Source organism: Phacochoerus africanus, chromosome 5, assembly GCF_016906955.1.
Source record: "Phacochoerus africanus isolate WHEZ1 chromosome 5, ROS_Pafr_v1, whole genome shotgun sequence".
In the NCBI taxonomy this organism is placed as follows: domain Eukaryota; kingdom Metazoa; phylum Chordata; class Mammalia; order Artiodactyla; family Suidae; genus Phacochoerus; species Phacochoerus africanus.
In genome coordinates, this window is record NC_062548.1 from 10,516,739 (window position 1) to 10,541,081 (window position 24,343).

A 24,343-nucleotide genomic window follows, 5' to 3' on the forward strand; every position below is an offset into this window, starting at 1 on the left:
ATCACGTGACTGCGCCCCCGTTGCCGCCACAGCTGGACACACCCAGGATGTCCCCCTCTGCCCCTTTGGCCTTCTGGCCCCACATTATTTCATGCGGTTTTTACCAGGCCTGCCTGTCTGCTGACTTGCCACTTTGATGACAGAGTTTTCTTGATGAATGAGAGTTACCTACCCATTCTGGATTTGCCAGCGCTTGGGTTATTTCTTTTTTTCATGATGAATTTTCTGTTTAGAAAAATAATCCATGAAAACGTTTTCCAGGAAGAAAGATCGTTGGGGCAAAGGGGTTGCTGTTTGAAGGCTCCTTAGCGTGTTCTCTGCAGAGGGACACACTTAATTGCCACAGTGGCCGAAGGTGCTGCAGGCTGTCCCTCACCCCCACCCCCACTCCCACCTGAATGTCCCGGGTGTGTCCAGAGCTCCCGTCTGGCCTGAGGAGCTCACACTCCCTGTCTAAGACCTGCCACGACCAGGAGATAAGGAGTGGGCTGGAGTGGTTCCCACCACCACTCTGCCACGCCAGGTAGAACCTGTAGATGCTTAACTTGATAGTTGTCAGCACGAAACTCAGCATCTTCCTGGAGTTCCCATCATGGCTCAGGTGAAACGAATCTGACTAGGATCCATGAGAATGCAAGTTCGAGCCCTGACCTCGATCAGTGGGTTAAGGATCCAGCGTTGCTGTGAGCTGTGGTGTAGGTCGAAGACGCGGCTTGTATCTGGTGTGGCTGTGGCTGTGGTGTAGGCCAGTGGCTATTGCTCTGATTCAGCCCCTAACCTGGGACCTCCGTGTGCTGCAAATGCGGCCCTAAAAAGACAAAAACAAAAAACAAAAAAACCCTCAGCATCTTCCGATCTGCTTCGTTACTCTCTGCGTGTCCCTCTATCCTGGGAGCGTGGGCACGGTGAGAACAGGGTAGTCGTTCTGCAAGTCTTCTTGGATTGTAACTGCTCACATTCATCATGACTTTTACCTATGAATTGACTTTCTTTTCATTTGAGTTTTAGTGAGTTCATTGTCCAGAAGTATCATAAATAGATGCGATAGGTCCCATCAGCCTTGTCATGAATCATTTTTAATGTGGTTCCAATCATAGAAAATGGTCTTTCCTTCCCAATCCATTTTCTTGGTATTTTTTTATGATTTATTATATATCTTTAACCTGCTTGAAATGTATTCTAGCACATGGGGTAAGGTGTACGTCTGTTTATTACTCTTCGTAGTACTTTTCAGCTTGCCCAGTGGTATTTATAAATGATTCTTCCTTCTGGCATTTACCACTGGGCAAACCGAATGTCCACAGTTACATGTGTCTCTGGGTTTCTTTCTGAAACGCGAGTCCCTTGATCTGACTTGTCACTCTGCAGTCAGGACCAAACTGTCTTTATACTGTTTCTTTGTTTTCTCTTTTGATACCCACCATGAGGTTATGTTATTTGGGCCACCTAACTTTTCTGTATGAATCTTACCATGTTGCTCGGTTTTATGTAAGTCAGCTTGGGAGATAAACACGTTTATGTCTCTTTATCACAGCCGCCAATTAGAAATGCCATCATTCGCTCTTTGCCACTAGCATTTTGTAATTTGATTTTCCGCAGATGGAAGTGATACCGGGCTCTTTTCACTCCCACGTGGTTGATGGTTACATCCTTGTCGCACATGAGGAAGTCTTTCCTTTCATCTTCTAGGTCTGTATTACTGGTCCGGAGACCTTTATGTCGGGGGCTTTGCTGAATTCATGGGCTGTCTCCGCCCCTTTGCTCAAGTCAATCCCTCGGATCTGGTGAGCCTGTGACCACGTTACCTGCAAGTAGGAATTTGGGCTTTTTTTGTGACGGCCGGGCCATCTGAGCTTCGTCTTTCATTGCTGTTCTTAAAAGGCGCCTCTCTCTTATGTCCCTGTGGCGAGCAGTGGGGACTCTTGGTGCGAGTGTCCCTCTGAGGCCCAGCGCTCCTGTACCTCCCCCCATTTAAGTTCAGCTGTGACCTGGGTTTCAGGCTCTGTGTCACTGGAACCCTAACCTGTGTCGTATTCACCAAGCAGTGTCGTGTGTTTCTGAGCAGGATATCACTTCTGTGTATTGCTTTTCTTTCCATTTTTATATTACGCATTTTATAGATTTTTCTGGCCTCGTGATTTAAGACAAGTCGAAGCTTGTTGTTTTATGATTTACTGTACCTCTCAGTACGACTTCTTTCTCTGTAATGTTATTTTGCTACATATAATATTGGCCAGTGTGGCTTCAAAACCTTACCATAGCCTTTAAAGGAAAATCTAGTCCGTCTTTGCCTTTTTACGTGAAGGTATGTTTCTGCTACATTTTGTTAGGTTTGGTTTTTTTGGGGTTTGGGGTTTTTTTTTTTCAAATAGGTGTTTTCTTTTTATAGGTGAATTTGGCCTAGGTACATTTACCAATGTAACTCTTAACTCACATTTTTCTTTACGGTTGATACTCTTTTTTTTTTTTTTTTATAATTTACAATATCCCTGTCATAAGCTTTCTAATCTATTTAAGGAGGATGAACCACAAAGCTTAACTGACTCTCTGAATGTCCTTAGCCTTCCAGGCCAGCCCTGCTCCAGGTCCCGTCTTACTTCCAAAATTCAGTGTCAGGTGCAAAACCACGGAGCCCTCCTGAAACCTTTGAAGAGCCATGTGCTTATTTTCAATTCTCTCACCCTGCTCTGCCGCTGTTCTGTTGCATGTCAAGCACAGCAGCGACATGTGACACAGTTATGCCTCCCGACATCCACCTCTGCCGCGAAACCCATCCTTTCTGGAACACGCTGAACCTGTACGTTCCTCCTGGTGAACCCCTTAACGTTATTTGGGTTTTCCAAGGACCACCTCTGCCTTCCTTCACAAAGCAGCTGCCATTTAGCAAGATTATCAGCGAGTGAGAAGAAACCTTTATTCCCTGGCATACGTACGGTAAATATTTTTCACACACTCAAGGCTTACTGGATAGATCCCAAGGCACAAACAAAGACAAATCTGTCCTTATCATCAAATTATCTAATTTTTCCTAAACTCAGAAACTTACTGCCTGCATCTCCCGGGCCCTCCCGTAAGGGTTAAACCCCTTACCCCGTCATTTGGAAAGTGACTGGATCCAATTTCCCGTCCAGAATCACAGCCACGCTGTCCATCAGGGGTCACAAGCGCAGCCGAGCTGTAAGGCAGTTATTTGCCGAATGTGTCTTCCTGACAGAGGGCCCTCGGGGTTCCATCAACTGAAGTTTCCCAACCAACCATGAACGTATGAAGAAGGTTTGGCTGGTCCACTAAGAATCCCTTCCAAAATGAAGTCTCTAATGAAACCAGGAAGGCGGTTTGTTTAACTTCGAATTTGCATCACACCTCCCTCCCCAAAGTATTCCAGGCGGTTTTACTACAAGACACAGAATCAATGAGCCTCTTAGAGTGAAACCTGGGAGTTCGAGCAGGGCCTCGTGGGGAAGGTACTTTCGTAAGGCTTGGATTGGGATTTAAAAGCTCGGTGAGCAGCTCAGTAACCTGATGTGACGGCGGCATTCCCTGCCTAGGATTTTCAGAGTTCCGTATTAACGGTGACGCCCCGATGGACTGTTTGCTTGGCAACGAGGGAAAACTTTCTGTTGCAATTAACCTTTCTATTTTTTCCCTGCCTCTAAGTATTGTGAACTTCCTTTGTGGTATTTTAGTGATCAGACAGGATGGAGGGTGTTCTTAAAGATTCATGGCCAAATCCGATGATGTCAGGACGAAGGGAAGGGACCGTCTTCGTGGGGCCAGCAAGTCTGGCCCCGTCTGAATTGTTTGTCTAACACTTCGCAAGTAGAGGAGGAACCACTGAATTATTCATTTGCACGTTGCCCTAAAAAAGGCACTTAGGCTGCCGAAATGCAGACTCTCGGTGCCAGTGAGAGGAAGAGGAAGGATGCTGGCTTTCCTCGGAATGCGCTGCCGCCTTTGGCAGCCTGGGTCTCTAGTTTCACTTCCCAGCCCTGCGGGGTGAAGGAAACAAGCCCCCAGCTGCCTTAAGTGCAGGGCAGTTGCAAGGTGGGGGCTGTGGACAGATGCTGTGAGGGCCCCTGAAGCCACAGGTGAGCCAAGCATTGCAGTGACTGCGGAAGGACCAGGTGCAGGGGCGGTGGGGGGGGAGTTCTGGCAGCAGCTTGTAGGACCAGCAGGAGCTGTGTAGCCAAGGAGGCCCCAGGGTGTGGGTGTGATCGGAGGAGAACAGCCCCGAGCCTCTTCTTGGGCCCAGGAAGTTGTCTGGGCCTTGGGCCTGGCGGAGGGAGGGGAAGGGAGCAGCGAGTGATAACTGGAACGCAACTGGAGAGCTTTTTTTATCCTTCATTTCTAGCTTCTCTGCCACCAAACCTTTTCTAAACAGTTCCTACCAAGTAGCACTCAGGGCAGGAAGCGGGTAATTAGAATTCCTCACGTTCGGGAATCAGAGCAGGATTCTTACCCTAGTCGGATGCTCCCTGTGGCCCCGACTCCCCCTGGCCTCAGGGCCCCCCTCCTCGCCCGCCCGGGAATCCGAGCCGGGCGGCCTTCTCCCGCTGCCCGCGGTTCCCGTTGGTGCCTGCGGGAGCGGTGAGGGCAGCAGGTGCAGGCCCGGAAGCGGACGCACCTGCCGGCTGTAGGGAGGGCGTTTCCAGGTTAAGTCAACAGGGAGAAGGAACCATCTGAGAGGCGGTGCTGAAAGAGTGAAAGCTGTACGTGGACAAGCAGCGCTCCAGCCGCCGGAAAGGCATCCTGACACGTTTCACCCTAAGGACGTGAAGGGGAGCTTGACAAATGTTTATACACGGCAGCCCTCCCAAGACGTTTCTCAGCGATCGGAAAGTACGGGTGCAGCAGCCTGGGTCCACGGCCCTGCTGGCCGTGCGTGTCCTCTGCCCAAGATCCCAAAACCTCCGCCAGTTCCCGGGGGACAGGCACCCAGGGAACAGAGGGAGGCGGCCTCTGTTCCTTCCAGAGCCCACGCAGAGACACTCCTGAGAGCCGCTTTGGTGGTGGGATGAAGGGTGGGGCTCAGGTGTCCTCTCCAGAAGCCACTTCTTCTGTATCCAAGAATATTCATGTATGATTTTTCAATCACGTTCTTTCCGGGCACTTTTTTTCCCTCCTCTTTGCTGAGTGAGTAAACAGATTCTGAGAGGTTAACTGACGTGACAAAAATTAGCAGAGAACTGAGTCTCCGACGGACAGAGCTAGACTGCCCGCTCCTAATCTGTGTTCTTGCCCAGGGGCCCCCTGCAGCCTCCTCCCACGCACAGGCCTCCTTGTCACCGCTTTTCTGTGCGAGCCGTGGCGTGGCGGTTGTCATGCGTGCTGCCTTGAGGGGTGACAAGCGGTGACGGAGAGTCACAAAACGATTGAGGTGGTCTGTGCTTTTTATTACCCTATACTTCTTAAAAATTTTTTAGCCCAGCCAGGCCGTGCCTGGCCCGCCTGGCCCCGTCCCCACCCCCATTTTATCCTGAGGCGTCTAGAACCCTTTCTTTTCATCTCTAAATGGTTTAGCATGTAAAGCCTCACATTAAGGACTCTTTTTTTTTTTTTTTTTGCTTTTCAGGGCCGCACCCATGGCAGGGGAGGTTCCCAGGCTAGGGGTCCAGTTGGAGCTACGGCCGCCGGCCTACACCACAGCCACAGCAATGCGGGATCTGAACCACCCCTGCGGCCTACACCACAGCTCACGGCCACGCCAGCTCCTTAACCCAGTGAGCGAGGCCAGGGATTGAACCTGCAACCTCATGGTTCCTAGTGGGATGCGTTTCTACTGCGCCACGACAAGAACTCCAGGACGCTACATCTTTCATGCAGCCACCATTCGATTATCACATCAAAAAATCAATACTTAAATGTTGATTTACCCCTAGACATCCCAGATGAGGTGTTTTAAAATGGGGGTGCATCAGGCCAAATAAGACCCCCGCCTTGCGGTTGGTTGGCCTGCCTCTGAGTCTCATTCACTCTCCAGATCCCCCGCTGTCTCTTTTTCCTTTCCCTTCAGTCTGTTTGCGAAGGAAAGCAGCTCATTTGTCCTGAAGAGCTTACCGTCACCCTCTCCAGATGCAGTTGGGCCTGTTCCTCTGTCCTCTCGTTCCTGGCCGTTCGTAGCGGAACCTAGAGGCTTGATCCGATTCAGCCCGGAGATCTGCAGCCGCGCCCGCTCCATAGGTGGTTGTGATGACCTTCTCGGGGCCTCAGGGGTTGAAAATTAGCTCTGCCCAGAAGGGAAAGAGCCTGCTTTCCATTCACAGCAGTGAGAACGAAATGCGTGTGGTCTACGGGTTTTTTACGGGTTTTTTGCGTCATCCTCGTGGCAGTTTCTTTGAGGCTGTCACGCGCCACGCTCGGCCCAAGGTCAAAGGACCAGAAGGCAGGCGAAGAATCGGGCCCCCTTTGCCCTGCCAGCCCTACTCCGGTGGCTCTAGCCTACAGTTCCCCTGGTCTCACCTCCCGTCACTGCATCCTGCTTATGACCCCGTGGCACTTGATTTCGGGAGGGAAAGGGATGTCCACATCCAGCCTGCTCCGCCCATTGCTTTAGAAGCAGCAGTTCTGGAGAACGTTAGAGAAATGGCGAGAAGCACCCACGGATGAATCAGGACCTTGATCCCAAAGGCTTCAGTGATCTCGGGAGCAGCTGCCTCGTGAATTAATTCTCCAGCCACAGCTGTCCCGCGTCCCTGCCCAGAGAGGACTGACGCCTGAGGGACGGTGGTGGCTGTCTCTGATCACACTGAGGGTCGCACTCTGGGGAGTGACCCACCTGGCGGAGCTGCCCCGTTGGTTTGGCGCAGGTGGGACATGCCCCAGGTGGGCTGTCGCGGGCCACTTGGTCTGTCAGCCAGATGCAGATTAAACTAAAGGAGGATTTTATTTCAATTATTTCATGTAAACAAGTCCGTTAAATAGTGAGGCAAGACGGGAAATTTTCTTCCCATTTGGGATTGATGAGGCTTAACTAAAATTGATTTTAATGGTTACTTGTATCATTTAAATTTAAACATAGTGGTCATAAAAGGGAACAAATTGTGGTTAATTTCTGAGCAGGCAGAGGTGACCTTCTGGCCACTTAACTGTCTCTCCATACAGTTTCCTTTCCAACAAGAGTGAAAACCACTATGTCCAGGGGGGCCGATGTAGCAGTCCAGCGCCACAGCTGTCTCTCGATTTGATTGGACGGGGTGGGGCTGCTCTGGGGTGACACGTCTGATCGGGGACTTGGAAGGGTGCCCGGCGGCCTCCGACGAAAGCAGAGGTGGCTTAACCCGGGTGGGCAGTGAGAGGACCGACCCTGCGGCTGGGATTGTCAGGAAAACCCTTCCACAGAAGACACCTTCTCCTTCCCTCCCTTCCTGCCCTCAGTGTTGGGTCCCTGACAGGCACCGGGCACAGGGGGAGAAGCGGGGATCCGGGCTGAGCGGCGTGCAGTCCAGGATCTCTGGTTGGCACGTCCTTTTTCTTCCAGGGGGGTTATTGCCTTCTGTCCAAAGGCTGTGAAAAGGGGTAAGAAAAGCGAATTATTTCCCTGCTGCCAAAACAACTTACAGACTTTTTCCTTCAAAGTCATATTTACAATTTGGCCGAACAGTCCAGCACTTTCCGCTCTTTAAAATACCAGCCAGTGAGCCGCTGCCCGCCTCGCGCAGCACCTGAGCGCGGCGTCGCAGGTCTATGTGGCTGGTCAGCCGGGACTCAGTGAGCGCAGGCCGGGTTCTCCGCGATCGTGGCTGTGAACCCACAAGTGATCAACATCCGAGCAAGATACTCGGAGGCAGAAAAGGGGCAGTGAAAATAAATGAGTGGACGACGGGGCGCAGGGCTGCCCAGGGACTCTCAGAGAGCCGGGGCCTGGCTGGCAACAGTGGCCCCCACGGGGATCTCGGGAGAGGGGACAGCCAGGCGGACAGGTGCGGTGGTTTCAAGGAACAGCCTAAGACGAAAGAATCCATAAGAGTGTGTGTCGATTGAGCTCCAGGAGGAAATCTGCCCAGAATGCGTGTCACTAGTGGACTGACAGGGCTCGACCCCAGCTCACCAGCTCTGAGGAGACAGCTCTGCGCTTAGGCCTCTTTGTCAGGTTGGAAAATCGAGAGAATCAAAGCCGGGAAAGGAGCCAAGGTATTTATGGGAGAGAGTTTCCGCTCCCTGCAGGGTTCCTGGCCCAAAAGATGCTTTGAGTTCAACCAGGAGGGAGGGAGCCGAGAAGCAGCTCACGGAACCCACCACCACCCACCACCTGCCACCTGAGGCAGGACTGGCCTTGACCCTGCCCCCGGCCTGGGAGGCCGCAGACCTGGGAAGGGAGGTGGTGGGCGGCGGCCGGGGGGAGCCAGGCCCGGTACAGACAGTGCGGGGCTCGCCTGCCAGGCAGCACAGTGAGCCTGTACAGGTGGGATGTGGGCCCGGGTTTTTCTAGAGCAGTGCCATCGCATCTGTGACCCCTCCCTGTGTCTACGGAGAGAAGGAAACACTTTCACAGTCGTTTGTAGGACGTAACCTGACAAAGGCAAAAGAAACTAGAGGCCAGTCTCATTTATGAATATTTGTGGATAAAAATACTAAATAAAACATTAGCAACTAGAACCCAGGAGCGTGTTAAAAGCCTAAGACCCAGAACCAAACAGAGGCTGGTGACTGCCCGCGTAGTTCCCATTTCCGTGGGTCAGAGGAGAGAAACCATTTTCTTAGCTCCATAAACGCTTAAATGGTACTTCACGAAATCAGTGTCCATCTTTTATTAAAAAGCCTGAATAAAATAGGAACAGTTGGCTGTTGCACTGACAAAAGACAAACGTATGGACCCAAAGTCCAAGATGAGCAGCCCGCGTGACCAGGCAGGCCCCCGCTGTCACCCTGGCTGTGTGACAGGGCTCTGTATGGTCACTGCCATCGTAGGAGAAAGAGATAGGAAGCCGTAGGGGGCAGGAAGAGACTGGCAGTCACATGGCGAGGAGCAGTGAGATGCCCTGGAAACGTGGGTGGGGGGCGCTGTTACGGGGCTGAGCAGTGCCCCCACGCAGAGGTTCGGTTCTGTCTGGTCGTCCCTCCCTCTGCCCCCTGTCCCCAACCCAGCAGACCTGGCCTCATCCTCCAGGACACAGACCAGATGTCGTTGCCTTACCCCCAACACACACACCCCAAGAGGCTCTCCTCCTCCTGCTTGCAAAGCCCGCCGTCCCTCCTCCTGGGCTGTCACTGTACCCAACTCCCCTGGGTCTCTTCACCTCTCTGCGCCCACCCCCAAGCAGGTGGTCGCGGGTCTCATGTCTGTGAGGCCTCGGGAGGTGAGTGTGGGTCCCGTGTGCTCCCAGTAAGGGGGCTGCACCTGGGCCGTCGGCTTCCCCATCCGGCGCAGCACATCACAAATCCAACTAGTATCCATGAGGCTGTGGGTTCGAGCCCGGGCCTCACTCAGTGGGTTAAGGATCCGGCGTTGCCGTGAGCTGTGGTGTAGGTTGCAGTCATGGCTCAGATCCTGCGTTGGTGTGGCTGTGGTGTAGGCCGGCGGCTGTAGCTCCGATTTGACCCCTAGTCTGAAAACCTCTACATGCCACGGGTGCGGCCCTAAAAAGACAAAAAAAAAAAAAAAAGATCACTGAGGGGATTACAGCAGAAATTGGCACAACATTGTAAGTCAACTCTACTCTACTTTTTAAAAGTAAATGAAAAAGAATCATTGAGAGGAGACGGCCCCCGCTCCCCCACCTCCAGTCCCAGGCCAGGGCTGCCTTGCCCTGCCTCTCACCTGGGGCCTCTGCAGACCAGCCCTTCCTCTCGCAGGACCGGGTCCCGCCTGGCTGCCTGTGTGCGCAGCACAGGGGTCGGGGGAGGGACCTTTCCTGAGGACCTTCGCCCCTCACTAAGGGGATTCCTGTCCCATGGCCAAGAGACCTTCCTCCCACCTGGCCCTCTGGCTCCTCCTCCGCTTCGTTTTCCCGCCTTTCTTTCTGCACCCGGTCTCCTGAGCCCACGTCCGGGGCTCCTCTGCCCCTTCGTGCCAAGAGCCCTGCCTGGCACGGAGGTTTCACGAAAGCGACCCGCCTTCCTGACTGCCCAGGTGTCAGATGCAGCATCCGGTGGAGAGGGTGTGTTCGCCTTACCAAACACACTGAAACTTTTTGTTTGTTTTAAAGCACGGGGAATTCATCTTTAGATTTTTTCCTTCTTCTTCTTTGGATGCCTAAGAACTTTACAGTCTAGTATTGAGACTGTTGGCTTTTGACTCGGGTCCAAGAAGATACACGGATCTTTGAAGGTCGCCCTGGACTCTTTGTCAGCTGCCTTGTAGACACGCTTTGTTGTAGCAGCTCCCGGTGTCGTATGGTTGGCATTGAAACACGCCCCACCTTTGCCCTGGTGCCCCCGCTCGGCACTCGGGAGGCGGCCGTAAAGGTAAACGCAGAGGTTGCATGGTGGGTATGATTTCCCCGCCGTCGGCTTTGATCGTGTCCTTTTAGGTTCCTCCTAAAAGCTGTTGAGCCGGCGCAGAGCATACGCTGCCATGATCTGTAGGGAACCGGTGGAATGAACTGCATTTTCTAGGCCAGGCTGAAACGATCCGCTGTTGGAAGCCGGAGCAGAGTGTAATGCAGCGCAGGTTCATAGATCAATGAAAGCTGTTTTGTCAGCTCGTAAAAAGGTGAGAGAAGGAAAATGTTTACAATAAATAGTTTTGCTGAGCAAACAATGCATGGAGTTATTACAGACTTGGGCAAATGAGTGATCTTAGGCTAAGGTCAGGCTCCAGATCCTGACGTGGTTGTCGAGCCTTGGAAGTGAAAAGGAGGAAGAACCCCTGGAATAGTGTTGGCGTCCGGTCCCGCCAGGAAAGCGCATGTATTTCATTCATCGCTGTACTTCTCAGATAGCAGTCGAAGTTGCAGGATTAACCTCTGGGCATTGTCGGGTTACATACTGAGGGCGGTCGCCTGGTGGCATTCGTGGGGTTGGGGGTGGGGGCAGTGGTTTGGCGAGGAGCGGGTCGTCCAGACTCGGTGGCAGCCCTGTTCTGAGGTGAGGGCCCCACCGACGGTCAGAGGCGCCACCATCTCGGTCCTGGTCCCCCGGTGCCCCAGGCCGGCTCGCGTCTCCAGAAGCCCTGATGCCGTATCAGTACGCAGCCAGCTGTATTTTTCTCTCCCCTTTTAAAGAGCATGCCCCTTGGGAAAGTGAATCACAAGCCCACAGACTTTTAAAATAATCGTCTGAACTTTTCCTCGCCCACTGCGTCCCTGGTTCCTTGTATTGTCTCCGGGGCTCCTGGTCGATCTGCGAATGGGAACTGCAGCCCCTCTGGGCCCCGCTGTCGTCAGCCTACCTGGTGTTGAATAGCCCAAGTCTTTTTAACAGCCATGCCCAGGGTTGTCGTCATCATTTGAAAGCTCTGGAAATAGGAGAATTGCTCTCAGTCAAGAAAGGTAAGGGCCGCACTTGTTATCACAGTTCAGTATTTTGGTCCCGTTTAGCGGTCGCTTAGTAACCAAAGTTAAACGGACCAGAAGACGGAAAAACTTGAAGTTCATTTCCAGAGGTTGCCTCGTCAGACTGCCAAGAGGACGGACACCTTCCTGTTTAAATGTGACTAAATTATTTTATAAGTGACTTGAAATCTTTTGAAGACGATGCACTGTTTTTTGGGTGTTGGGCATTCTCATGAGCTTCCAAAACTGTTCACTGTCTAAGGGGGCGCTCCAGCCCCCCCCCCAGGCCCCCGAAATCTGGCCAGATCTGGATGCCGCTTCCCAGGCCCTGCAGATCCCAGCTTTGCTGATCCAGCCTCTAGAGGAAGCCAGGCCCCTGGGATGCCATCTCTTCTAGCCCCGGCCTGTGTCTGACCCTGTCTTGGCCCCGTGACCAATGGCAGTGGCCAGGCAGGGAGTGAGGAGTGGATAAAAACAGGTGAGGGTGGGCCCCTGGGCAGCTGCACCTCTACCCCCCATCTCTAGACCAGGCGCTGGGGACTTGTGCCAGGGGATCACCTCCTCCTGGTGCTGAGAATTAAAGGGGACAGCTTTTCCCAGTAGAGGGGCGTTCGCGATGATTCTCTGGGGGCCTGGGGGCCTCCCTCCCTTTCCTTCCTTCCTTCCGCGAAGTGCACTGAATGCTGCCCTGCGACTTTCTTCAGTTTATCCCAAGACAGTCGCAGTGGGCCTGCCTCTCTGTCCTCCCCCCACATACCCTTCCAGGAAGAGTAGCTGGTACCCCCCTCCCCCAGGACAACAGCGAGGCCCCAGAGAACACCCCGCTCTGGGAGACAGACCCCCAAACCCAGCAGAGTGTGTGACTGGCCACCGCCTCCCCCAAAATCAGCATGACAAGAGACGGATGACGGGATGAACAGAGCTACCCGTGGGTCAAGTTGAAGAACCATCGGAAGGCAGCAGGAAGGAATCGAGACACAGCAAATGTGGAGTATGTTCGGACAACGTGGAGGATGGACGTAGATGTGCCCACAGCCAGATCATAGGAGAGCGAAACCGAGCAGGAGACTCCCAATGACGCGGATAAATCAGCCAGGAGAGGCTTAAAGATGAAAACTCAGCAGGAGAGGTTAGGGAAAGCCCCACCCCCACCCCCGCCCCCAGGCCATGCCCGTCCTCCTTCAAGGTTCTGTGGCCACCAACTCCCGGATCTGCCCCAGAGAGAGGGAGACAGGCGCCTGGACAGCTGGTTTCCGGTGCTCAGCAGCCAAGCACTTCCGACCCCACTCTGTGGACGTGGCACTGGCAGGCTTTCTGGGAGCCATATCTGCCCGCGTCGGTCCTGTGGTCCCTGCAGGGCCAGGGAGCTTGCGGGGGTCAGGAATCCTTCATGCGTCCAGGGAGTGAGTGCGGGCACAGGGCAGGCAGCTGGCGGGTTGGCCCTGTACGTCCAGACTCTGGACACGTGGTCAATGACTGTTTGATCAAAGTTCAAAACTGCGTTTCAGGGTTGCGATCGGCCTTAAGAGAAGTTATTGCCTCTCGTACACAGTGAAGTGTGGGCTCCACCAGCAGGTTGTCAAGACAGCTTCCTGTCCTGACTGTCGGGTGCCCTTTCCTGTCACATTGAAAACCCTGCCACTTTGAGTGGCCCTTCTCTTCTGTGGCGCGGTGGTTTCTGAGATCTTGGAGGTTTCTGTCTGAGATGGTGAGATGTTTTGTAATCGAAGCCGCCCCTGGCACCCAGCCTTTCCCTGCAGAGGCCCGGTTTGGGTGTTTGTCTTAGAGACACTACCTGCTTCATGAAGTTGTCCTAAAAATAGCTTCATTTAACTAGGCCATTTGATGAGCTGTTTTGGACTTTTCTCGGACGAGTCTGAAAGCAGAATACGATTTCACACAGATACAGTGACCGGTGGACCTAATCACGAGGCAGCTGTTCCCCAGTTCATGCTGCTGAGCCCTGATAAGATTCCCACCCTCAAATTGCGGGGCGCCGTTAAAGGCTGGAAAAGCCTCGGGCTGGAGGCGGGTGCACAGGATGCAGCAAATAGCCAAACCCAAGCAGCCAGGGCCTGAGCCGTTTTTCCCACCCTGGTGTTAGAGGTGGGTGGTTAGGGCCGGCGACGCAGGTCTGGGGGGCAGAGAACCCTGGAGTCAGCCTGTCCGGGCGCCCCAGCCTGTCCCGGGGAGTAGACGGGCCAACTGCCCATTGCTGGAAGGACGGGCTGCATTTGAGACTCTGGCCTCCAGCTGGACACCAGGCCCTGTGCAAGCACCAGGGATGAGGGCGAAGGAGACGCACAGACGAGGGGCGTGGCAGGGGTCTCTGCCACTTCCCGAGATGGGGCCGCTGGCAGCGTTGGGGGAGCAGCGGGTGTAGGGGATGAGGTTCCCAGGAGTGGAGGGTGATGGGCCCATTTAGGGCCTCACGCGTGGTGGGAGCCGTCAGAGCACAGGGCCTCGGGGGTGGGAGGGATCTCCGAGGCAGGAGAGTAGGGGAGCCCCTGCGTAGAAGTGCCAAGCCCTTGGCGGGGGGCAGGGCTGAGTCGTGCAGGCAGAACGAGCTCCGGTCCACGTGGAGCAAGGAGTGAGGTGGCCCCACGGAGGGTCTGTGGCTGTGGCATTCCGTCTCCTCTTCCGTGGCCTCCCAAACCTTCGGGCAGCAGGTCTCAGCCTTGACCTCCTTGGAGGCGGTCACCTGGACCTCTCTGGGGCAGTGACTTCCCCGGGCGTTCTGTTCAAACCTGCCACGGACCATGGGGATTGACGCTGCCCTGCTCAGTAGAACTCTTATCGAGAGAGCATTCCTCCCTCCCAAGATGTGATATGTTGGAAGCATAGATTTGCCTTTCCTGTTACTTTCAAAACAGAAAAAGAGAAAAAGACTAAAACGCACCTAGAAACCCCCTGTGCGTGAGCTGGCCGAGTGAGGACAGTGAGCTCAGGTGGTCTATGGCACAGACTGCAGGGCCCCCCAGCCTGCCTTCCCAGCCTCCTTGCAGTGCTCTCTTGGTCCTGACAGACTTCTAGTCATCCTTCAAAACCCCATTCACAATCACCTCTGAAACCTTCCCGATTCCCTTCCCCAAAGAGAATTCATCTCTGCCTCCTCGGTCTTTCCAGAGCTCTCTGTTCACTCCCTTGGCAGGGTGCTTCTTTTGTCTTCTTACAGCTCTGTCTCCCCAAAGAGAGTGGAAGCCCCTCAAGAGCAAGCTGGTTCCCCCACCCCATGCAAGCCCACCTCCTCCCGATGGGTGGCAGGGTCCCCTTGCAGGTCCGCGTGGCCCTTTTCTCCCCCGACACTGGCCTGGCCTGAGCACGTGGCCGCCCTGAGCCTGCCTGGCTGCCGACTAACCTGCTGTCTCCCTCTCGCCTCCCCAGGGCCGACGAAATTGAGATGATCATGACGGACCTTGAAAGAGCAAACCAGGTAGGACGCGTAATGGCTCCGGGCGTGAAATCACAAGAGCGTAGCCCTTTGCGTCATCTCAGAAGATGCTTCTCTCTCACTTCGGAAGCCAGTTAGTCCTGTACTTGCCACATACAGCGGTCATTGTCGATGCTTTTTCTGATGTCATGAGAAAAACCTGAAAAGTCCTGGGTGTGATTTCCTCGGGAAAGTCCCCAGTGTGGTCCGAGCCCCTCGGGCACCCGAGGCCGACGTCCGTCAGGGAGAGGCTGCTGCCTGTCCTTAGTCCGTCTCTGAAATCCCCGGCTCTGCTCCCATGACAGCCTTTACGCTGCAGGGTTTATCCCAGTGCCTTATCCTGTAGCAGGGTCTGCGCCTCCACTTCTGACGGCGGGGAAGCCACTTGCTCTGGAGAGGGCTGCCAGCTGCCGGCCCCCTCCTAGCTGGTACTTGGTTGTCACAACACTTTGCAGAAAATCCCCCCAGCACTGTGTCCGGCACAAAATAGGCACGCGGGATCCAGTGGCTCTACATACTCAGCTGCCTGGGAAATTCAGAGCCCCCCCCCCCCACCCCTTCCCCAAGGACTCTGGAGACCAGGAAAGCCGTTTGCTTCAGCCAGTGATGCTACTGGAAAAGAAAGGGGTCTCTCCTTTTGTTTATTTGCGGGGGGAGCTGGGTTGTGTTTCTCAGCCCTGAAGCCACGGGCTGCGGTGGCCTCAACCCACTCGGTTTGACAGCCAGGCCCACAGGCACCGGACGGCTTAGCAGTTGGCTCGATGGGGCTCGGCGGGATGAAACCCCTCCGCTCTGCGGTCTCAGCTCTCCGCCTGGCCAGAGTCCCCAAGGGCCCCTGCCCCCGGCATTGCGCACCCAGACCTTGGCAGACGACTCAGGAAAGAGCGTCCTCCCTGTCTGTCTTTTGGCTCCTGAAAACATTCGGACGTCAGTTGACTGAAACGTGAAAGGCCGGCAAAGGGGGATGTGTGGTTCCTTTCGTCCTTAAGGAGGACTTGGTGGGCTCGGTCTTGCCTCCTCAGCTCGCCCCTGAGGATCCTGGGCCGGGCCCATGGCGTGTGCTCCGCAGAGATGCGTGGACTCTGTCACCTGAGGTGGCCTCTCTGTGGAGCAGCCGTGCAGCTCGTGTAGGAGGAGCTGACCGCTCTTGAGTGAGCTCTTCTGCGCCTGACTCTGTTCTGAATCCTTCACATGAACCAAGTCGCTTAACCCTCGCCGTGACCCCCCCGCAGTCCATGGTCAGGAGCCCCATGCTACAGAGGGGCAAACTGAGGTTCGTGCCCGGTGGGTGGCAGAGCCGGCCTGCAGCCCGTGCGTTTCACCACAAACAGTCAGGGGGCCCCCGGGGCTCATTTGCCACAAACACCCTTCCAGCTCCTTGCCCTGCAGTGCCACCTTCTGCTTCACCTCACAGACATGCTCAGCTTGTACTTACCTTAATTTCCTAAACTAATTTACCTCAGCCCCTTTGCTCTTTCTCAAGTGGGAGGCTCAACTTTGCAGAGACCTTATTAGTTTCAGGACGGAGTTAACCTCTGTCACATGACTGCATTTCTCAAATTTCCACCCACGCGCTCTGACCCCCCAGGCCAGTCCTGGGCCTGCCTCCCGGCTGATGTCACCCTGGGGGACACGCTGGTTCGAGAGACCGGCAGCTTCATTCTTTGCACATCGGGTGCCCAGACTTCCGTTAGTCCCCGGTCCTGAGGACATTTGGCAGACCTGACGCGCCTCTCAAAGCGTGGAGGGCCACTGTGTGGATCTGGGTCCTCGGAGACACCAGGCAGGACCGTGGAGAAAGACGCTGCCCCCAAAGCGACAGTGAGTTCAGGTCCCACTGGGTACTTCCTGGCTGTGTGGCCGTGTCTCTTCGCCACTTTAAAAAAAAAAGAAAAAGAAAAAGATGAACTTTGCAGACATGATGCTAAAGAAAATTAAGCCTGTCACAAAAAAAAACAAAAACAAAACACAAAACCAACCGTGTGATCCCACGTACACATGGGAATCCACAGAGCCCGAGAGCAGGGGTTTGGGTGTCAGGGGCTGGGGGAGGCGTTGCTTAATGGGGACAGAGTTTCAGTTTTGCAAGACGAGAAAGTTCTGGAGCTGGGTTGCACAACGACGTAAACGTACTTACTCCTTTCAAAGGTATACTTAAAAATGACTCCGATGGTATGTTTTATGTTATTGTACTTCACCATAATTGAATCTTCTTAATTTAAAAAAAAAAATTGTTAATGCAAGAGAGAAGGGGCGCGAGGGAGTGACGACTAGCACAGGCAGGCCTCGGAGAGACCTGGGGTCCAGATCACCCCAATAGAGCGAGTATCACAACGCAAGTCGCTGTTTTTGGCCTCCCGTGCATATCAGAGTTGTGTTTGCACTACGCTGTAGTCTATTAGTGTGCGAGAGGGTTGTGTCTAAGCCGTGTGCGTACACACCTTAATTCTGAAATGATGCCTTGGAAAGCTAGCGCCAGTAGGCTTGCTCAGCACAGGGCTGCCCCAAACCTTCAGTTTGTAAAAAGCGTGCTACCTGCAAAGCACAGTAAACTGAAGCGCAGTGAAGCAAGGGCCTGCCTGTACTTCCTTTGCAAGATGGTTTCAGGGGTTAGAGGTAAAATGCCTGGAAATAGGGGCTTGAATATATGCACGGGTTCCGAGGGAGAATGATAAAGCCCTGCTCTGGGGAGACACCGGCGTGCTGGTGGTGGGAAGGGATCTAGGAGCGTCTCCCCAGGCACTCAGTGAGTTCCTGGCCCCACGTGGCTGCCAAAGGACATTGAGGCAACCTGGAGAATGCAATTAATGCCCAAGGTTGCGTGAACTGAAATAGCTTCTCGAACGAAGGAGGCGGTGATTCTGCCCCCGTTTGCAGCAGCTAGTCCCATGCCCCAGGAATTCACATTTGTCTTGGAACCACACACACTAGAAGGAAGTCAGGCACCCGGAATGCATGCAGGGTCCACTCCATGGCCCAGACGGGGAAGGCACCCTCCCAGGAAAGAAGCCAGGAGGTTTGGAGATACTCCTAATCTTTGGGGAGGGGGGAAGGCAGAAGGCTTTGGGATGTTAAGAGATTAGAAAGGGGAAGGCCTAGGTGGACATTGCAAAGCCCAGCCTAGCAGCCCTCCGGGGCTGGCCAGGGAAAGGGGCAGGCTTTTTCAGGGCCAAGCGCAGAGGCTGATGGGAAGGAGGTCACTTCCAGGGTAGAGAAGGTCGCTCTCAACAGTGACTCTGCAGGAGTTCCTGTCGTGGCTCAGTGGTTAACAAACCCAACTCGTATCCATGAGGACGTGGGGGTTCAATCCCTGGCCTCGCTCAGTGGGTTAGGGATCCAGCATTGCCGTGAGCTGTGGTGTAGGTCACAGACATGGCTCGGAGCTGGTAGGCCGGCAGCTACAGCTCCAGTTTGCCCCCCTAGCCTGGGAACCTCCATATGCCTCGAGGGTGTGACCCTAAAAAGACATAAAGAAAGAAAAGAAAGACTCTCCAGAGGTACCATAAAGGGAGTGAGCTGCCCGTCACCAGAGCTCTGCAGGCAGATGAGAGCCAGACGGGGCTGAGAGTATGCGCTGGAGAATCGGATACAGAGCAAACAGAAAGTGGGGTTGGACTCGACGACTCAACAGGTCGAGAAGGATGACTCAGCAACAGGAAGAACTCCCGGGTGGACGTGAGCAAGAGGGGTTCCATGCGGGCAAGGAAGGGCCTTTACGGAAAGACACTGAGCTCTGGGGGTTCCAGGTCATTCTGTAAAGCCTGAGTGGGAGGTGGGCCCAGGGGAGGGGGTCTAGCCGGCTTTGGGGAGGGCCTCATCCTGGGGCCAAGGGAGAATCACAGGCAGGACCGAGATGTCAGATTTGAGTTCTAGAAGGACCGCTTTAGCCAAACACCGGAGAACGAAAGGGAGTGAAAAGCCAGGAGTGCAGAAGGCAGCTGTTGGGATGGATCAGGGCAGAGTGAGGTGGCCGGGGTGTGGCCGTCGGGGGCGGGGGCGGCCGGGCAGGAGGAGCCGCTCGGGGGCGGGCGCCGCCGGACAGCTGGTTCTTCGCCTTCCCCATCGAGGGGGCCCCAAGAGGAGCAATTTGCTAGTTCACTGGCATATAACATTCTTTCTGTGCTGGGTTTTTAGTCAAAACGTTCTACTGAGACGGGAGGCTCTATCTTGTTGCTAATGTGCTGGTGTTTCTAGTGAGGAAAAGCACAAGAGCGGCAGCCGGGTCTCACTTACGCCTGTTTGTTCAGCCTCGAGGTGCAGGTATTCATACCGGCTGAGTGCTGATAGCAAAGGATCGGAGCTTCGGTGGCAGGAGGAGGTAGGGAAGTTTGCTCTTCTGACTTTTCCGAAATCGTGACTCGGTGGTCAGTGGACAGGCTGTGACAATCAGCATTTCTGGGGGCGGCAGGCATCGGTGCAGTTCCAGCTTCAGTCTGGCCCACCCGAGACAGGAAATGCACCTCAGCATCCATCGAGTCCCCCGGAAATGCAGGCAGAGGTCTGATCAGGACGTGGGCGCCTAGCGGTCCTCAGAGTTGTCGCTTTGGAGTGTCGCTTTGGAAGGGTGACCCGAGGTTAGCTGCGCGCTTTCCAAAGAGACGGCGTCCATTCCTTCAGGGGGTGGTTTGTCGGTCTTGCTCCCCTTTTGTCCATCCAGAGTCTGCGGTCACATGGGGAACTTGCTGGGGGTCGGCCCCAAGGAGAGCTGGCGTCCTCCCGGAAGTGCTCCTACTCCTTGCAGAGGGCGGTGCCCCCCAAAGACATCCACGTTCCCTTACCTGCAGAGCGGACTTGAGGCTGTCAGTCTGCTCACCTTGAGATGGGAGGCTCCCTGGTGTGAGGCAGGTGTGCCCTCTGTCACTACCGGGCCTCACCTGCAGAGACCGGGGCGGAGGAGTCGCTGTCAGTGGTGGCGTGTGAGAGGGTTTGACGGGCCACTGAAGCCGGACGGAGGGGTCACAAGCCGAGCAGGGTGGGCAGCCCTCTGGGACCTGGGAACGACAAGAAGACAGACGCTCCCCTGGAGCCTCAAGAAGGGAGCAGCCCGGCCGGCATCTCGAACTTAACCTCAGTGAGACCCATGGCAGGCGCCTGACTTCAGCACTGTAACCTAAGAAATTCGTGTTGCTTTAATCCACTAAATTTGTAGTCATTTGCCCCAGCAGCCTTGTGAAGGGACAGCCTGCCAGCAGAGCTGGGTTCCAAGCCACATCCGTCTCCCTGGGAGCACAGCCCTTTGCCAGCCCACGTGGCTGCTGTGTCACCGGAGGGACTTGCTCATCTCCGGTGTCCCCAAGGCAAGGAGAGCCTGCGGACGGGGGAAGTGATGAGGTTCTCCTCACCTTCCAGCCTTGTTTCTGGGGGAGAAGGAAACGACCCTCCCCTGCCGATCTCAGCCGCCCGAGGCCACCTTTGCCTCCATCCGCCCCACCTGTGGCCACGCTTCTCCACATGTTGTGAATCGGATTTTTGAGACTTCAAGGCCTGGAATTAGCTGTCAGCATCCTGAATCCCCATGCAGATGCATGCTCCTTCGGGGCTGAGGTTAGGGACGCGTTCTTTCACTGCCCTCCTGGGCCTCCCAGGAGCCCTTGAGGAACTTGGGGTGTGGGTTCCCCTTGGACCTTCCTCTAGGACGAGGCGACACCATGGGCCGCCGCTCAAGAAGCGAAGCTCAGCTGGAACATAGGGCCGGCCAGTGTCACATGTGCAGAATCGTCCCCACCCTGTGCCAGCCTGACTGCAGAGGAATTTTTGAAGCGGAGTGTTACAGCAGCTTCCTGCCTGCTTGGTGACAGCTGAGGAGAGCTGCAGCTTAACCTGAAGACCAGCGACAGGCTCTGGTCACTTTCCCCTAACATTTTAAGTCTTGAAAGGTTTTCATTTTTCCTCATTTTAAGATAATCATGACTACCTGAAGCAGCACATGCCAGGGGCCCAGAAAATAATAATAATAATTCTTCACCGGAGGTCTGTCACCACGTTAGTGGGCACCTCTAGGCACCTGGCTTCTGTTACCTCCTGGTGGCCAGTTGTCCTGCAGGGCAGCCTTTCCACCTTTGTGGACCGAAGCAGCACCCAAACGCAAGCAGGCTTGGCCCAGGCTCTGGGCTCACACCGGGGTTCCACCCGCCGCCCACCGGAGCCCTGGCCTTTGAACCCAGGCTCTGCCTCAGTAGAAACGGGGAGCTGGGTGTCCCGTGCAGCCAGGGCCCCGGGTCTGAGGGCTGAGATCAGGAACCAGCACAGAGCTTCCCTTCCTGCCGTCGATGCCAGTTCTGGAAACACCCCCTCAGCTGGTTGGGCCGTGGTCGTCAGGAAGATGGGAGGCCCCGGGAACAAGCGATCCCTGGAGCCACCCAGCTCGGCACCCCTCCTTCCCGCCTCGGCTGCCCGTGGAGCTGCTGCCTTGACAGCCCCAGAGACCAACTCCCCCCAGCAGCTGTTGGCCCCCAGTCCCCACTCCCTCCCTGAGCAGCTCTTAGGCCTGTTTTTATTTTTAATTTTTCTGTTTTGTGCATGTTTAGCTGCACAAACCACCGCCTCAGCTCGTTTTGTTTTTGACGTACCCACGCTACCAAATTCTAGACAATCGAAAAGTTGCACCATTGTAGCCAGGTCCGGCCAAGTGCGATAAAAGGCCGTGACCACCGGGGATGGGCCACAGAGCTCTGTACGTGAACGTGGAGACTGGATTAAGTGCAGAAGTGCTGAGAAATGATGCCAATGGAGGATGAAGTCACTAGCTGGATGCCTTCTGCCGTGAGCCTTTGCTGACAGAGACAGCGCTCTGCTCCCGGCGGCCGAATGGCCGCGTGAGATCCCGGCCGTGAACCCCCTGCCCAGTTCCGATGCTTCTGGAACACCTCACAGCCAGTGTTGCGGGGGAGGTGCTGCTGTTTCGTTGGCTGCCACCAGAGCTGCTTCTCCACTAGGCTAAGAAATACTTTTCCTAGTCAGAGAGGCTAGAAATATGTCAAAATACACCTTCTTCCTGGCAGAGCCGTGGAGATTTTATGCCCAAGAATGTAGCTGACGAGAAAGAGATGAGTAAACTTTTCAGCAACATGACTCGATGATCAGAAAAACGTGCAGTGGCTCATCTGGAAGTGAACTCGGGGGAGAGTCTTCACTGACGGGGAGGCCCTCCTGCCGTCAGCGTGAACCAGAAGTCACCCCCGGCGTCCTCCCCATGCCCGTCACATCACCGCCTCTGGTGACAAGCGCCTCCAGACACTTTGCAGCGGGGAGGGTGGGAGGTGGTGCCCGGGCCCGGCCAGGCGCCGTGGGAATTAGATCAAGTGCGATTCCAAGAGCTCCTGGAGGAGCAGGGCAGGCGGCCCCCAGCAGCACCCTGGGCAGGAGTAGCTGCTGTTAGAAATGCCCTAATTTGTCTGTATGCAGGCCGGTGGATCTTCGCTGCCGTCACAGACCCGCTTAAGGCTGCCAGATGCCATCCTCGTACCACTAGACGGATCGGCCAGGACCAGGCAGGCTCACTTCTCACTTCTCTTTGCAGTTCTTTCCTAGCCATTAGTAGGCACACGCTGTGGCACCGCAAAATAAAAAAACACACGAAACAGCCTCGCTCGGCCAGGCTTCTCTCCCTCATCTTTTCTGTGAGCAGAATGTGCGTCCGGCAGAAAAGAAGCACTGATCACGCCTCAGTCCACGCGCCCAGCGTCCGTCAGCCACTGCCTCCCACCCGTCTTTGCCTTTGGTCTCCACCGTGACCATAAAATCAGGACAAGTGTCCTGACGAATAAAACACTTCTGAAGGGGTGTGTTTGCAGGTGTGGGTCCTCCCGAGGCCGCTGAGAGGGAGCCGGAGTTCCCATTTTACAGATGGGAAGGTGGAGGCTTGGTGAGCTGAGTTAGGTCGCTTGTGCCGGTCCCTCGGGTCCCAAATGCCCAGCTCCTGCCTCTGCAGCAGCGGGCACTGCAGTGACTGTCCTCGCCGTCCAGCGGCACCGGTGTCCCTGTCCGGGAAATGACAGACGCGTCCGCTCATGGCTCCGTTCGTCCTCACCCCCTCGCAGCCCCAGCTCGGCCTGGGTGGCTGGAAATGCCAGCCGCGATGTTAGAAAGCGTTGCCAGGTGAAGGGTTAAATACGCTGAAATGAGCCTGGTCCTCACAAAAGAAGTGGCGTCTCCCACCCCGTCCGTCTATGGAAATACTCACGGGAGGGAAAGAGCCACAGCATCGTGCGTGTTTGCGGGAGGAGAATGGCCAGAGTGTCTTTAATTCACTGTTTACCCGTGAGAATTACTCCCAGGAGTAATCCTGCAATAAAATCTTCTTGGTCTATGAGAATAGAAAGAAATTGAATCAAAAGACTCCATTTCCACTTGTATTTATTCAGTCTGGGAAATTCACTGGGCCGGAGCGCTAGTATCAGCAGGGGATTCCTTGCTCCTAGCGTTAAATTACTGTCATAATCGCTCAATTATTTCTTCCTTGTACTGTTTAAAATAAAAATCCATCACATTCTGTGTTTTTTTCTAGCATTTATTAGGTTGAGTGTTTAGGAAAATCAATTATAGTCAGTCAGGCGTGAATTGATGAATGTTCTTGTAATAATTGTCAGTTGTTAAACTGAATGTACTTTCTCTTTCCACCCCTTTCATTTCCTTCAGAGGGCAGAGGTGGCCCAGAGGGAGGCAGAGACCTTGAGGGAGCAGCTCTCGTCGGCCAACCACTCTCTCCAACTGGCCTCGCAGATCCAGAAGGCACCGGACGTGGTGGGTAGCCGGGCCCCGAGGGGACCCTGTCACCGCGCGCCGGTACCTCTGTGTGCCACAGCCGCTTCCTTCTTTGGCTTTAGAGCGTCCCTTTTCGAGATCACATTTGACACAGGACTGCCCACTCAGGGGGGAGTGCTTGTGACAGGCTGGGGCTGGAACCTATGGATGCCCGCCCGGTGCAGAGGCAGAGGCGGGGCGGGGGGTGGGGGGGGCACTGGCCGACAGGTGGCGATCGGAAGCTGGAGGCTGGCGAACCTGCCGGGGAGCATTGGAGGTCTGGTCTTCTCCGGGATGTGTCCTTCCAGAAGGAAGAACAGTGTAAGACTGCGGTACAGTCAGGTCTCGCCTGACGTGCGAGCATCCGAGGGAGTGAGGAGCCCGTCTCGGTCCTTTGGCCGCTTGATTTTTCTAAGATGAATGAACATTGCGCTTCGCTGGAGCTGCCCCAGCTCCGTCAAGGCGGCTGTGAACCATCAGCGCGCAGACTCCTGCTTTCAGTGCTCTCTGGCGATACGGAGCAGCGTAATCTTTAATACCAAGGACCCTGGAGCCAGACCACTCAGCTCCGACCCCAGCTCTGTCTGCCGTTTTCCACCCGTGTGACTTGGGGCGAGTGGCTTAAGCGCCCTGAGTCTCAGTTGCATCATTCTTAAAATGGGTTCTGGAAACGACTCTGCGCGAAGCCCTCAGACCAAGCCCTGCCCCCTGATCCATCCTCGGCCAGCCGTGGTGGCTA

General features: G+C 54.9%; 1 protein-coding gene across 11 annotated transcripts in view; it reads left to right on the forward strand.

Annotated features, from left to right (window-relative positions):
• CUX1 (cut like homeobox 1) overlaps positions 1-24,343 on the forward strand; it is a 352,629-nt gene that overhangs the window by 239,502 nt on the left and 88,784 nt on the right. For all 11 annotated transcript variants that reach the window (XM_047779765.1, XM_047779771.1, XM_047779774.1 and 8 more), the window contains exons 9-10: positions 14,817-14,865; positions 23,500-23,604. In XM_047779765.1, the coding sequence (XP_047635721.1) occupies positions 14,817-14,865; positions 23,500-23,604 (154 nt within the window). The remainder of the gene's footprint in view (positions 1-14,816; positions 14,866-23,499; positions 23,605-24,343) is intronic.